The following is a 14134-nucleotide window of genomic DNA, read 5'->3' as shown; positions in this document are numbered from 1 at the left end:
AAGCAATGATAATATGTTATTTTTTCCCTTTTTGTGATTGTGGTTGCTATTGGTGTTGATGGTGTTCAAAAGATGTGAACTCTCTGCTTTTTTTTTTTTTTTTTTTTTCAAAAAATAATGAAATGGTGGTTTGATATATTATTGTTTGTGTGTGTAGCTAGTGTTGTAATGTGAACATTCACATTATTTGTATATTCTTATTCACATCATGATTGATTATCCAAAAAAAATAGTAGTGTATGGTTAATGTATTGTTGATATTGTCATATTTTTATACTTTGTAAGCTACAACGTGAATATTAACATTATTCTTATATTCAAAACAGGGGTTGTTAATGTGAACCTTGACATTACCATTGTGGACATTAATATTTGTATGTGGATATAATATGAAGATTACCATTGAAAAGTATCCATTCTCACTTAATATTTTCCATTTTTTGGCCCCAATGCGAACTTTCACACCTGTCACCATGATCATGTTGATATAAACATTGTGAACATTAACATTTGTCTATGGATATAACATGAAAATTACCATTGAAAAATATTCATTTCTACTTAATATTGTCTATTTTTTTGCCCCAATGCGAACTTTCACACATGCCACCATGATCATGGTGTCTTTATCTATATTCCAGAATTTATGTGAATATTCACATTCGTATGTTTTATTATGAATATTTACATTATGTAAATGACAACACAATGACAAAAATTCATTTTCAAATTAATATGAATATAATAACAGTCAACATCTTGATGTATGGGAATTACCAAAACATAATGACAATTAACATTAAATATCAACATTAATGGGGGTAAGAGAGATTGAGGATGTTTTGGTCTTATTATCTCAAATAGGACATAAACGAATAGTCAAAAAAAATATAGATTGAATGGAATAAAACTTTTAGAAAGGGGATTTATCAAAAAAGCGCCCTTTTAAAATTATAAAAATTAATTTTTTTTTTCCCCAAAACAGTGTCCAAGGGTATTGTTCATGTTTGGTAAGTTGAATTTGGATTAAAATAATTAATAAAGACAAAATAAGTTAAAATAATTAATAAGAGAAAATGTCACATTTAAATTATAATTATTTTTTTTTTTTTCTCATAACCATCAAATCAACTAAAAAAATTAATTATTTTTCCAAATACACTATTTGGCATCCCCTATATTAGCATTTTTTTTAATCTTTTTTTGTTCATATTATCTCTCTATTTTTTCATATATTTTTTTTTTATAAAAAACTAAAAAATATATTTATTTAGATTGTTTCAAACACCCTTTAAAATAGTTAAAAAGTCAATTAAAATAGCCTATTGTCATTGTGATATCATGTTTTAAGGTAATAAAGTCTTAATGACAAATAATTACGATAGTATTATTTAAGGAAAGAAATTCAACAACATTTTGACAACTCATGAGAGTTTAAGGACTTACTTTAAAAGTTTAATTTTAGACCAATCAAATTGTGACACATAATGAATTTACTTATTTTCATTGTTTAAATAATTCAAAAAATTGCATTGAATTTTTCAAGCATATAGAACAGAACCCGCAAAATTTTGTAATCATTTGGAAGATATTATAAACTAAAAAAAAACAAAAAAATCATTAAAAAAAGTCATAAAAAAATTTAACACATACAAGAACATCAAAAAAAAATTCACATTATCTCTATTTTTTACACAAATTTTTTTTTTTGTAAAAAATTAAATAATTCTTTCTAGACATATTAATTTTTTTCATTTTATATTTTAATAAAAAAATTACTTCCCAAACAGGTTGATAATATAGGGTTGTTTTAGGTATAATTTATTAACTGATTTTTTTATTTATTACGAAAAAAAGTACAAAAAATAGAGAAATAATATAACTTAAATAAGTTAATAACTCAATAAGTTAACCTTTTTTAAAAAAAATATTGTCAAAAGAAACCATAGATTATAGATAATACATTGACCATTTAGAAAGCCAAAAAAAAAGTTAAATTACCGCCTTCGTTTGTCATTGACTATTTTAGTTAATTTTTTTGTATTGAGATTTTTTTAGTTTGATTTTTTTAACCTTGTTTGATTTGACTTTTTTGATTTTTTTGACTTTTGTGAAAAAAAAATGTAATAATTATGGTTTAGATGTGATATTTTGTCTTATTAACTTATATAGATAATTTTGTCTTTTTGTGTTTTTTTAGCCAAAAATACATAACCAAACAAAACTTTAACTTTTAATCCATTTTTGGTCACATCATCTTTCATATTTTTTAAACACAAAAGGATAAAAAATTCAAAAAATCAACTTTTAACCGACTTTCCAAATCACCCCGAAATCATGTAATGATTATATCTAATTAATTAAAATTTTACATAATTTATTTTTTTAGTGAAATACCAATAAATCTCAAAATGTGATTTTGTAAATTGTTTAGTCCTTCATTTTTTTGTATGAACCCAAATGTCTTATTAAAATAGAAATTACATAAAAGGGTAGTCATTTACATGTTTGGATTTAATTTTTTAGAGATAAAAGTGAATTTCTCAAAATATAAAATTACACATTTGAACAATTTACAATATAGAAGTTTTGAATTTTTCCTAATTTTAGAACGAACAAAAACCTAACACTCTAATGTACACTCCAATAACATAATACTTCAATGTAACACACTAAAAAACTCATTGGTATACTTTTCCCAAACGTAATGCTCCAATGTAACATAAAAATAAAATTAAAAAAAAAATCCTTGTTGTACTTTTTCCAAACGTAACACTTCAATCAGTGTAATCCCAGACGTAACACTTAAATCAGTGTAATCCCAAATGTAACACTCCAATAAACATACATTAATGTAATACACAAAAACACTAAAAATACTCATTAGTGTTCATTTTCCAAACGTAACACCCACAGTTTGAAATTATACATTTGTCCAAAACTTACTAAGGAATATTTATATTTATTTTGCAATGGTTTGAAAAATCTCACATTCTTCCTTTTTTAATCTTATATTGGAATGTTACGTTTAAGAAAAATAGACTTATTTTTTATTTTTTATTTTTGTTACATTAGAGCGTTAAGGTTAGGAAAAGTACACCAAAGAGTTTTTTTTGTGTATTACATTAAAGTGTTACACTAAGAAATTTTTTTTTAAGTATTATATTGAAGTGTTATGTTTGGGGGAAAAAAATGTACACTAAGGAGTTTTTTTGTATGTTACATTAGAATGTTACACTAAGGAGTTTTTGTGTATTATATTAGAGTATTACACCAATGAGTTTTTTTAGAGTATTATGTTAGAGTGTTACATTTAGAAAAAGTACACGAATTTTTTTTTTTTGTTACATTCGAGTGTTACACTAAGCCTCCGTTTGGGAAGTGGGTTGGCTTTTTGGCTTTTTGGCTTTTTTAGCCTGGTTTGGGAAGGACTTTTTGACTTTTTTGGCTTTTTTTGTGAGAGAGGATTGTAATGATTATGGGTTGGATTTGATGTTTTGTTTTTTGTGGCTAAAATAGCCTATTTTGTTTTTTGTGGCTATTTTAGCCAAAAAAACCTGGGCTTTTTCTTGCCAAACGGAGGCTAAGGAGTTTTTGTATGTGTTACATTAGAGTGTTACACTAAAGATTTTTTTTGAGTGTTATATTAGAGTGTTATGTTTGGAAATAATAGACTAAAGAGTTTTTTTGTGTATTACATTGGCCCTATTTGGTAGGGCTTATTTCAGCTTTTAACTTAATTTAAGTTATTTTGATGTGTTTGGTTCAGCTTAATAATACAGTTTATAACTTTTTGTAAGTCAAAAATCAACTTATTCTTTGAGTGGGGGAGGAGAAACTTAATTTATAAGTCAAAAATCAGCATATGTTCACAGTTATAAGCTATAAGCTGTTAAGGTATAAGTTATAATCACTTTCCCACAGCTCTACCAAACGGGGCCATTAGAGTGTTACAATAAATAAAAAAAATTATGTGTTATATTAGAATGTTACACTAATAAATTTTTTTGGAGTGTTATATTAGAGTGTTACATTTTTTTTAGAGTGGTATTGATGATATATAGATGCTTAGGCCTCGTTTGGGAATCCTCCATTTTAGCAAAAAAGTCAAAAAGTTACTAAGGTCTCGTTTGGGAACAGGCTAATTTAGTAACTTTTTGGCTATTTGGCTAAAAAAGTAGGTAAAAAAAACTTATATGTTTGGAATGACTTTTTGGCTAATTATAAAAGTATGTGCAAAAAGTAGAGAGAAAAGAGAATCTTTGACTTTTTGGTATGAGTTGTTGGCTTTTTGGCTAAAAGGATACCTTTTTGGCTTTTTGGCTAAAAAGGTAAGTCCCCAAACGGGGCCTAAATTAGCCAAAAAGCCAACAATCCATACCAAAAAGTCAAAGATTCTCTTTTCACTCTACTTTTTGCACATCTTTTTGTAAAAAGTCAAAAAGTCATCCCAAACATACTAGTTTTTTTTAGGAGTAATGCTAGAGACCCCAAATATTCTACCAAAATTTTTACCAAATGTCTCACATGGGTGTGGGACCCACACAATGTGGGTCCCATGTGGGTCCCACACCCATGTGAGACATTTGGTAAAACTTTTGGTAGAATTTTTGGGGCTTCTAGCATTTTTGTTTTTTTAGCTCATATTTTAGCCAAATAGCTAAAAAATTACTAAATTAACCTGTTCCCAAATGAGGCCTTAGGATGTTTAATGGAAGCCTTCGAAAATGAGTTTTATTTGAGTGGAGGTTTGTTGCAGTGGTAGTGAAAGATTTTGTCGACTTTTGTGTAGGATTTGATTGCGATTGTCCACGTAAATGCTAGAACGTGTGACTTCCATGTTAGTAAAAATTAACCAATTTCAATGGAAGCAATGATTTCATTACGTCAGTGTCTGCAATTGTAGATATGTTGGAATTCTTATGGAATGTTGATGACTTGTATGTTATTGGCGATGATTTGTTGGAGGTGTACATGTTATTGAAATGCATGGTAATGAGGATGCATTTGTCAAAATCATGTATGTAGTGGGTCTTGTATGGGTGGTAGTGTTAAAATCAAACAAAAATAAAATAAAATAACAAATCAACAACAACACTACAATTCCACATCAGTCCCTTCACATCAAATGACTAAACATCACTAACTCTACAAATCACTTTATGCAATCCTCCACAAAAATTTCAAAAATTAACACCACATCATAACCAACCCATTCAGACATTAAGAAAAAAATCACAACCAAAATCACACTGATAAATACGTAACCTCCAAAATATACCATAAATAAAAAGATTAATTAATTTTAAAAAAAAATTCCATAACTAAATAGAACAACATCTTTCCAAATGAAATTTTTAAGTAATTTTTCCTTAATTTTTCTGTCAATCTTATAAAATCAACAATTGAAATCATGAATTGGACCCACCAAAAGGGGCCCACAGACCCAGACTCCTTTCTCTATAAGTCTTTCACTAGCTTGTGCTACACTCCATTATAGGGTTTGGGTCAACATGCACAACAGACTCTCCATTTTCCGAATGGTTCAGTTTCCAATCCAGAACCCACAAAACCCCTACTAATTAATCTTCCAATCCCATCAATCAAGACCTCTCGAGCTCCAACAATGGAGGACCTTGAACAACCCACCATCATCGAGCATCGAGAAGATCTCATGGTCTCACTCTCTGGCGGAACCCCAACTCTCCGACCCGCCCATTTCCTCAAACCCTCTGTTTCCGCCATTGAAGACCCAATCTTCGAGCTTCAAAACCCAAGTCTCAATCTCTCTGATCTTCCATTGAAGGTCGCATTCAAAGGCTCCCGAGACCCTCTGAGAAAGTGGGAAGATTGGGTCGATCGAATGAAATCTCTGCACCAACTCACATGGAAGAAAGCTGGGATCTTTGAAGCAATCATCACTTCTACGTATCAAATCCGTATCGACACTGACATTGTTTTAGGGCTTGGTTCTCGATTTTGTTCTGAGACGAACACGTTTGTGTTTCCATGGGGAGAAGCTACGGTTACTCTGGAAGATGTTGTGGTGTTGGGTGGTTACTCTGTTCTTGGAGACTCTGTTTTGGGTACTGTCGAAATCGAAGAATTGGGTGAAATTGATGAGAAATTGTTGAGAGTTCGAACTGAAATCACCCGAAGCAAGTCTAGAAAAGCCGATCAACATCAATGGACGAAGAGGTTCATGAATAGTGGAAGCGAAATCGAGCACGAAGCGTTTTTAGTACTCTGGTTGTCCAGGCATGTTTTTCCAAACTCTTTCAATAATGTTGGTAAACATGTTCACCATATCGCGATTCGTCTCGCTAGAGGGATGAAGATTGCTCTTGCTCCAGCTGTTCTTTCGCGGATTTATCGCGATTTGAGATTGTTGAAAGAAGCAATTGTTGGTTCTATGATTAGTAGGAGAACTAATGAAGATGGTGATGAACTAGGTCTAATTGATTTATGGGCACCAATGCATCTTGTTCAGATTTGGGGTTGGGAGAGATTTCCCTCATTGAGGCCAATACCCAATTTGATTGAACACGGGGAGCCAAGAATGGCTCGATGGAACAAGGCGAAGAGACCGGGTATTGAGAATGTGGGATCGGTTATAGACTCTGCCGGAGACAGCTTCCAATGGCGCCCTTTCGCCATTTCTGAGAAAAGCTGGCTTCTTTATGAGTTCTACAAAGAAAGAGAAGAGTGGGTGTCTTGTACTGAAATGGATGAAGATTTGGAGTCATTTGCTCGGTTTTTGAGGGCTTGTGAGTTGGTTGGCCTAGACTGTATAGAACAGTATCTTCCTCATCGCGTTGCCATGCAATTTGGGATGGATCAAGATCTTCCAGGTCGTGTGGCTCGGTTCAATGAAACACCCGAAATTGCCTGGGAAAATTACACCAGACCAATTGGAGATGCAAAATTGTACGTTCCATCACGACTCTTCGAGTCAGATGTTACCACTCGATATCTGAAGTGGTGGATTCGATCAAATTTTGTACAGGAAAAGAATTTGAGAAAAAAATCACACAGTTCTAAGGGAAAGAAGGTAGACAATGATGCCCCCAAAACCAAGAGGATCAAAGCAGCAAAATCTATTGGCAAAGATGAGCACATACTCGAGTCTTCTCAATGCACAAAACCTCAAACTCCATCACCTCTAATTGCAGATAATGGAGATGGGAAAGAGTTGGAATCTCAAGTGGAACCAGGAGAACATACTAGGTATAATGAAGCGGTGATGGGGGAATCGTGTCAATTCACTGAAAATGTAATTGAGAGTAGAGCAGGGATTCAGATTGATAATGGGGTAAGCATCAACAAAAATGAAGGAGAAATCGATATCGACGATATACCTGGGTTTCCGGTATCGGAACTTGAAGCCCGGATTAGCAGACTCGAGAATTTTTTTGCTCAGCTAAAAGCAGCAAGAGCTAGGCGTTAGTTTCGATTAAAGGGCAACAAAAGTCATAAAAGTCCGAGTTTGGTGTACAGTTGAGAAACCCTAATCAGAACATGCAGTGTGTTTTCCTTGGGATAATTCAAAATGTCAAGGAAGTGGACAATTTATTCTTGCTTCTTGTGGTGAATAGCTAGCTTGAATCACCATCTTTGCATCTAAAAAGAAGGTAGAGACATGTAATATTTTCAGAAAGGACTTATTGAGTGCTTTTCTAGTTTGTGAATTGTACTGTACAATTTTATTTCAAGTAGTCTTTTTCATATTTGTATTTCACAATGTTGTTATTCTGTTTCTCCATCTTCTTGAATCATAAGAACATTGTAATGTTTTTTGGCCAACACTGTGTTCTTAGCATAATGTTGTTGTTATTAACGATGATGGACAAGACATCCAGGGACTTGAGCCCATAAAATGAACCAAGCTACTGGAGCTCAACTTATGTTCAGCTCATTACAAGTTCGTTTGAGATCAGATTGTTATGTTAACAGATTTTGAAACTTGTTAATTTTCTGAATTTGAATCGAACTCAGCTTAATAAATTTACATGTATTATAAAACTATATCTACCAGATATTGGCGAGATTGAAACACGTTTGAGATCAAGCCTGAACACATTTTTTAAACTCGTCTCGGCTTGACTTGTTCACAACCTAAGATCAATTGACTACCACTTGGCCAATGCCAATTAGGTTGGTAAGTCAGTTAGATCCCTTCATTTTAAATCTTCCAAATGTATTTGTTCCAATGCTCTGCCTTGCCTATTTTGGTTAAATACCTGCTGATTTTGTTACATTGCTTGATTGAACTTTAGATTTCTGTTGAATAGTCTGTCTTTGCTGTATATTCCTCATTAAATTGAGCCATTCCATTTTTTTAAAGAACTACCTCAACTCAACTGATAGAAAATGTAATGATTTCCACTAACAGCAATGGACATTAAAAAATGTGATATTTAATTTTCAAAGAATTAAATTAGTATTCAAAGAATGCCCAAATATTCTTCACACAATTGATAAAAATGGTGTCAAACCAACCAATAAAATAATTCATTAGGCATGAAATAAGATTAAGAATATGACACTTCTTTTATGAAAGTAAAATAACAAACATTACATGTATCAACAAATGGCTTAAACGGTAATAACTAGAATTTGTGAATGTTGAACGTTGGTGATACATCATCATTCATGATGGGTTGGATTACAACCCCGATTTAAGGAGGATTATAGGCCATCCGATCTGGCTTAATGCACCACACGTTGTTTTGGGTAGCTAACAATAGGTAGGAGGGAGAATTGACTTGGAAAAAGAAAGAAAAGAAAATAAAGAGCTAGCACAGAGAAAATTATGCATCATTTCTCATGATTAATAAAATATCCACCTCAACTAACTTCTGAAAATGTGTGTGTGTGAGAGAGAGAGAGGTGGTTAAGAAAAGATATTGATATCTGTCAGTTACTAAAATTAGCATATTTGACCATGTCAAGTATATGTCTGAACACAACAGCCTAGAGGGAGAAGAACAAGGAACTGCGTAATTTTTCGTTACTTTCCTGAAAGACCAGAATAGGCTGGTCCTTTGCAGGGCTTAGGTTTTTGATTTCTCATCTGATTAAACTCGAAAATTTCAAAACCTGCCCTCGAATTGCTTGCCTCTTGTTCATGCCACGGATTGAATTGAATCACAATGCATATGGATAACACTGATCTCACCATTTGATTTGAAGTTCTAATTAGAATCTGGTTTCGGTTGGATTGAAGCAGGTATTAGATGTCAACAAAGATGAGTTGCTTTTCATGTTGCATGTCCGAAGAGCAAGTCAGCCAAAAATCATTGAAGAAAAGCATCAAGGAATATAAAGACACGAAAACTTTGGCCTCCTTTGCTAACATATCCTTCAAGTCTGGTAAATTTTTCTTCTTCTGTGAGGCTACCATTCAATTCAAGTGTTGCTAGAACTGCATTCTGTTCATTTTTCTAGAAATTTTTTTTTTTTGTATTGTAATTAAATTTCATTATTCAATTTGTTATTTCTGTTTTGCATCTTGATGGATCATTTTGCAATTTGAAGAAAAGCATGGTAAATTTTCTTGTTCTGAAAAGCTATCCTTCAATTCAATTGCCAGAATTGCATTCTGTGCACTTTTCTAAAAAAGAATTATGTATTTGTATTGATGTTCTTTCATTAACAATAATAACATTACAAATGCAGAAAATTTTCACTTTTTCAATTTGCTAGTCGTCTTTTGCATATTGACGGATCATTTTACAATTTGATACAAGGTCTTGATGCACCTAAAATGCTAGCAAAACAGGGGTACTCTTTTTTGAAATAACCAGTAAAGATTTATTTTGCCAAAAACCTTGTTTGCCCGATTGAAATTTGATCGTGTTTCAATGTGCAGATGGAAGCAAGAGGAGGTACATTGCTGAAGAGATAGCGAAGATCGGAAAAGGGAATATTACTGCTCAGATTTTCACATTCAAAGACCTGTCTGCTGCAACCCAGAACTTCAACCCTGACTGCTTGGTGGGTGAAGGAGGCTTTGGCCGAGTTTACAAAGGGCACATTGAAAGCTCAAATCAAGTATACAATCTATCTCTCTCTCTCTCTCTCTCTCTCTCTCTCTCTCCACATGTAATTATAAAATATGTCAGAAAATGGATTGAAATGTGTGTTTTGATATCAATTTTATGTTCATGTTGCTTGTAGGATGTGGCGGTTAAGCAACTTGACAGGAATGGATTCCAAGGAAACAGAGAATTCCTTGTGGAGGTGTTGATGTTGAGCCTTCTTCACCACCCTAACCTTGTCAATTTAGTCGGGTATTGCGCTGATGGAGATCAGAGGATCTTAGTGTATGAGTTCATGGCCAATGGTTCTCTGGAGGATCATCTTCTTGGTATGCCCAAAACTAGCTCTGATTTGCAATATATTTTTAAGAAAGATGATCGGATAATTCAAAATCTTTTATTTTCACTTTGGTATTTTAGCATTAATATAAGTTTATGCCCTACATTGTGTGATCAGTCAATTGCAACCACTTTAAATTAGAGCAATGACTACGTACTAAAAAAAAAAAATATAGAAAAATATTCAAAATTTGAAATGTGTGAGATCAATCTTTTTGGGTGTGGCCCACATCTAAAATTTCAAATGAGTTGAGCCGAATTGAGTTTTGTGTCGGAGATCGGGGATCTCGCCCAAGACCTTCCAGAATTTATACCAAGCAGTAAAACACACACACCCAAAGAGGCACCATATTTAACGTGGTTCGGCCTTAATGCCTACGTCCACGGGAGAGTAACTAGTTATTACTATAACAATAGAGAAATTACAGAAAGATTACAATAGAGGAGGAGCTCACACTATCCTCACTTACCCATCTCCCTCTCTCACACCGAGAGAGACGGTCTCTCTGCCTCACATCTCTCACTCTCTTGGTTTGCTCTCTCTCGGTTTTCTTTCTCTCCATTCAACCCCTCTTCCTCACCTCAATTTATACATAATTGAGAGATGTTCCGATTGGTCACCACCTATCCCCTTCCACTAGCCCCATCCACTAGCTAGTGGGGTAGGTGGAGTGGGAGAACCACCTTGGGTTGATATCTAACATTTTTGGAGTGTTCTGGCTTGGCTCGCTAAAAATCAGTCAAGCTTAGAGAATTGACCTCGAGATTTGCTTGTTAAGTATTTGAGAAACTTGAGCCTAGATTAAGTCAACACAATTACATAAACGAGTCAAGCTCGAGTTTGAAAAGAAAAGGAAAAACCTAAATTATTATGCAAATTAAGGTTGAAAGAGAAGATTATGATCAAAATAATTTTAAAAAAATTATATTATTAATAAATTCCATCAATCGAATATGTAAAGTTGCACAAATGTTAAACATAAATAGATAAATAAAATAAATATTGATTTATATATAATTGTATTCACGAGTCTATTCAAGCTAGGGTTGAGTCGAGCTCCGTTTGATCACTAAACGAGCCTAAAATTTTATCTCAAGCTGATTCAATTAACATATGAGTCAAGCTCAAACGAGTTTTAAGTTTACTTTCTCTAGTCAAGTTTCTCTGCAACTTCACTATACTTAGAGCAGCTCTGTTTTTCAGACTTAGCTCCAAATAAGAAGCCTCTGGATTGGTGCCAAAGGATGAAAATTGCAGAAGGTGCAGCAAGAGGACTCGAGTACTTGCACGAAACAGCGAACCCTCCAGTGATTTACCGTGATTTCAAAGCATCAAACATACTATTAGATGAGGATTTCAATCCGAAGCTGTCTGATTTTGGGCTAGCCAAGCTCGGTCCAACCGGTGACAAGAGCCATGTATCCACAAGGGTGATGGGAACTTATGGCTATTGTGCGCCTGAGTATGCATTGACGGGTCAGTTGACAACGAAGTCCGATGTGTACAGCTTTGGAGTAGTGTTTTTGGAGATAATCACAGGGAGGAGAGTCATAGACAATGCAAGACCAAGTGACGAGCAGAATTTGGTTACTTGGGTATGCTTGAAAAACCCTCTCTCAGCTCCAAAATAATCATTTCTTATTTTTTTGTTTTCTGTTTTTGCTTTCGTTTTCTGGAAAACACAACAGATTTTTGAATTTCCAACTTTTATCAATGTTTGAAATTCAGTTCTCTTGAAAACTGATATCAGAGATAATAGCAAAATGAAACTGATGTTTGTAGGGCTTCTATATTTACAAGTTTCTGTTTATGTTTACAAAAATTTTGAAAGTGGAAAACAAAAAATTGTTTGATATTTATTTTTTTCCAAAAAAGCAAGCAGTTTTACAAAATTTTACTAAATTCTATAAATATAAAAAAAAATTATTTTCATTTGTTTCAAACAAACTTTCATTCCTTCCTCCCTTCCCCACCACCAGGCACCACCCCTAGCGACCTCCTCTGACCACCACCTCCAATGAGTCTCCCTCTACATTTGGCCACCACCTCCAACTTATCCCCCTCCACCTCTGACCACCACCCCTCTACTGGCCGCCACGTCTCGTGAGTCCCTCTCCACCTCCAAACCCCTCTGGGCACTCCCTCGTTTTTAATATGAGTTTTTGAAACATTTGCGTTTACCAAGCATGTTTTTCCTCTTTGTTAAAGAATTTGACTATGTTTCCAATATCAAACTCCTGCATAGTTTTTTACAGTAAAAAGTAATGCTAACTATTTTTGTTTTTGTTTTTGTTTTTGTTTTTGTTTTTGTAGGCACAACCTCTATTCAAAGACAAAAGAAAGTTCACATTAATGGCTGATCCATTGTTGGAAGGCAAATACCCCATAAAAGGACTGTACCAAGCTCTTGCAATCGCTGCAATGTGTCTCCAAGAGGAAGACAGTGTTCGACCTTTGATCAGCGACGTGGTAACTGCCCTCGAGTTCTTGTCTACAGGAAGCAAAGATGAAGATGAGGAGGAGGGGGATGCAGAAGAAAAGACGAAATTGCCCTCGGCCTCGGGTAGAAATATAGCTGAAGGTGTTGAAAAGAGTTCACATGATGGTGCTAGGGAAAGAGATTGATCAGAAACTTATCATTTGATTTTCTGTTTTTCCTTTTGATGAGAACATTGTGTATTCTTGGAGATCCAATTGTAACATAAAATTTGGAAAAACAGGTTTGCTATGGACACATAAAAGCCTCTTTGTCTCTTTGTTGTGCTTACTGTGTATTTTTTTTATGCCCCTAGATTTTCTCTTTAAAAAAAATGGGATGACAATCTCGTGTCTCTTTTGTGCACTTTATGTACGATTGGACGATATTGTAAAGTCAAATTCACTACTTTTTTTGAGTCGATTGTCATTTTATTTTATTTTTTGGTATGTTATTGCGAACGTGTCGATTTCTACTATCAACTTGTAACATAAAATTTGAAAAGCAGCTGCTGCTTGGGTTTGTTCAGTGCACTTTTCGTGTATTTTTCTGTATTCCTAGATTTCTTTCAAAAAAACTATGAAATCTTTGTTTCTTTTCTATGTACTTTCTCTCTTCTTTTATTTTTTTTTCTCCTTTTTTTGGCATGTTGATGAGAAGAACATATGCAAATTAATTTTTAGTGAAAAATGATTTTTCGAATGAGACCTTTTGCTTTTTAACGAATTAAGCTAAAGTTCTATTTGGCAACTAAAAATATTTCATTTTTTAATCCTTAGTGATTTTTTTTTTTCAATATTCTAAAAAAAATTTTAAAAAAAAACCTTTTTAAGTGTTTTTATTTATTTTTTTAAATCTCTTCATTTGGCAACATGGCTTATAAGTTTCTTATTGACTTATTTAGATCACATTATTTCTATTTTTTTATACGTCTTTTTGTAATAAACAAAAAAATCAAATTATTAGCCATAAACTTTTTTTTTAATTTTATTATTGTTATTTTTTAAAATTTGTAATGTTTTCTAGTATAATAGAATCCGAATGATAAATTAGTTGTTCAAAATTTTTAAATATAATTAAAAAAATTATTAAGAAAAGCAGATAGACAAAAAGAATTATTTAATAAGCAAGCTCCAGTTGGTCAAAATTCCATTTTCTATATATTTTAATTACTATTAAATACATAGACAATTATTAGTGCCATTCCTTCTATATGGCATTTTCTATTATGATAATAAATAGAAAAAAGCAGAGAGACAAATATTTGCCAGCCAAGAA

General features: G+C 33.1%; 2 protein-coding genes across 2 annotated transcripts; both read left to right on the top strand.

The window, feature by feature from the left end:
* The first annotated feature begins 5626 nt into the window (after positions 1–5626).
* On the top strand, positions 5627–7447 carry LOC114258166 (uncharacterized). The gene has a single exon (XM_028198054.2). The coding sequence runs from the start codon at positions 5627–5629 to the stop codon at positions 7445–7447; it is 1821 nt and encodes a 606-aa protein (XP_028053855.2).
* Positions 7448–7495: 48 nt separating this feature from the next.
* LOC114258156 (putative serine/threonine-protein kinase PBL23) lies at positions 7496–13121 on the top strand. The gene is made up of 6 exons (XM_028198044.2): positions 7496–7631; positions 9230–9372; positions 9872–10053; positions 10180–10369; positions 11584–11975; positions 12694–13121. The coding sequence occupies exons 2-6, from the start codon at positions 9237–9239 to the stop codon at positions 13003–13005; spliced, it is 1212 nt and encodes a 403-aa protein (XP_028053845.2). The 5' UTR covers positions 7496–7631; positions 9230–9236; the 3' UTR covers positions 13006–13121.
* The last annotated feature ends 1013 nt before the right edge of the window (positions 13122–14134 follow it).

Source organism: Camellia sinensis, chromosome 7 (assembly GCF_055761805.1).
Source record: "Camellia sinensis isolate YWXY chromosome 7, ASM5576180v1, whole genome shotgun sequence".
In the NCBI taxonomy this organism is placed as follows: domain Eukaryota; kingdom Viridiplantae; phylum Streptophyta; class Magnoliopsida; order Ericales; family Theaceae; genus Camellia; species Camellia sinensis.
Note: the sequence above shows the minus strand (reverse complement) of the source record. Positions and strands in the feature narration are given on the sequence as shown.

Excerpts from the sequence above, each read along its gene's own strand:
- LOC114258166 (XM_028198054.2), top strand. The coding sequence starts at position 5,627 with ATGGAGGACCTTGAACAACCCACCATCATCGAGCATCGAGAAGATCTC.
- LOC114258156 (XM_028198044.2), top strand. The coding sequence starts at position 9,237 with ATGTCAACAAAGATGAGTTGCTTTTCATGTTGCATGTCCGAAGAGCAA. Across the intron at positions 9,373-9,871 it reads TAACATATCCTTCAAGTCTG|ATGGAAGCAAGAGGAGGTAC; the intron begins GTAAATTTTTCT and ends TTCAATGTGCAG. Across the intron at positions 11,976-12,693 it reads AGCAGAATTTGGTTACTTGG|GCACAACCTCTATTCAAAGA; the intron begins GTATGCTTGAAA and ends TTGTTTTTGTAG.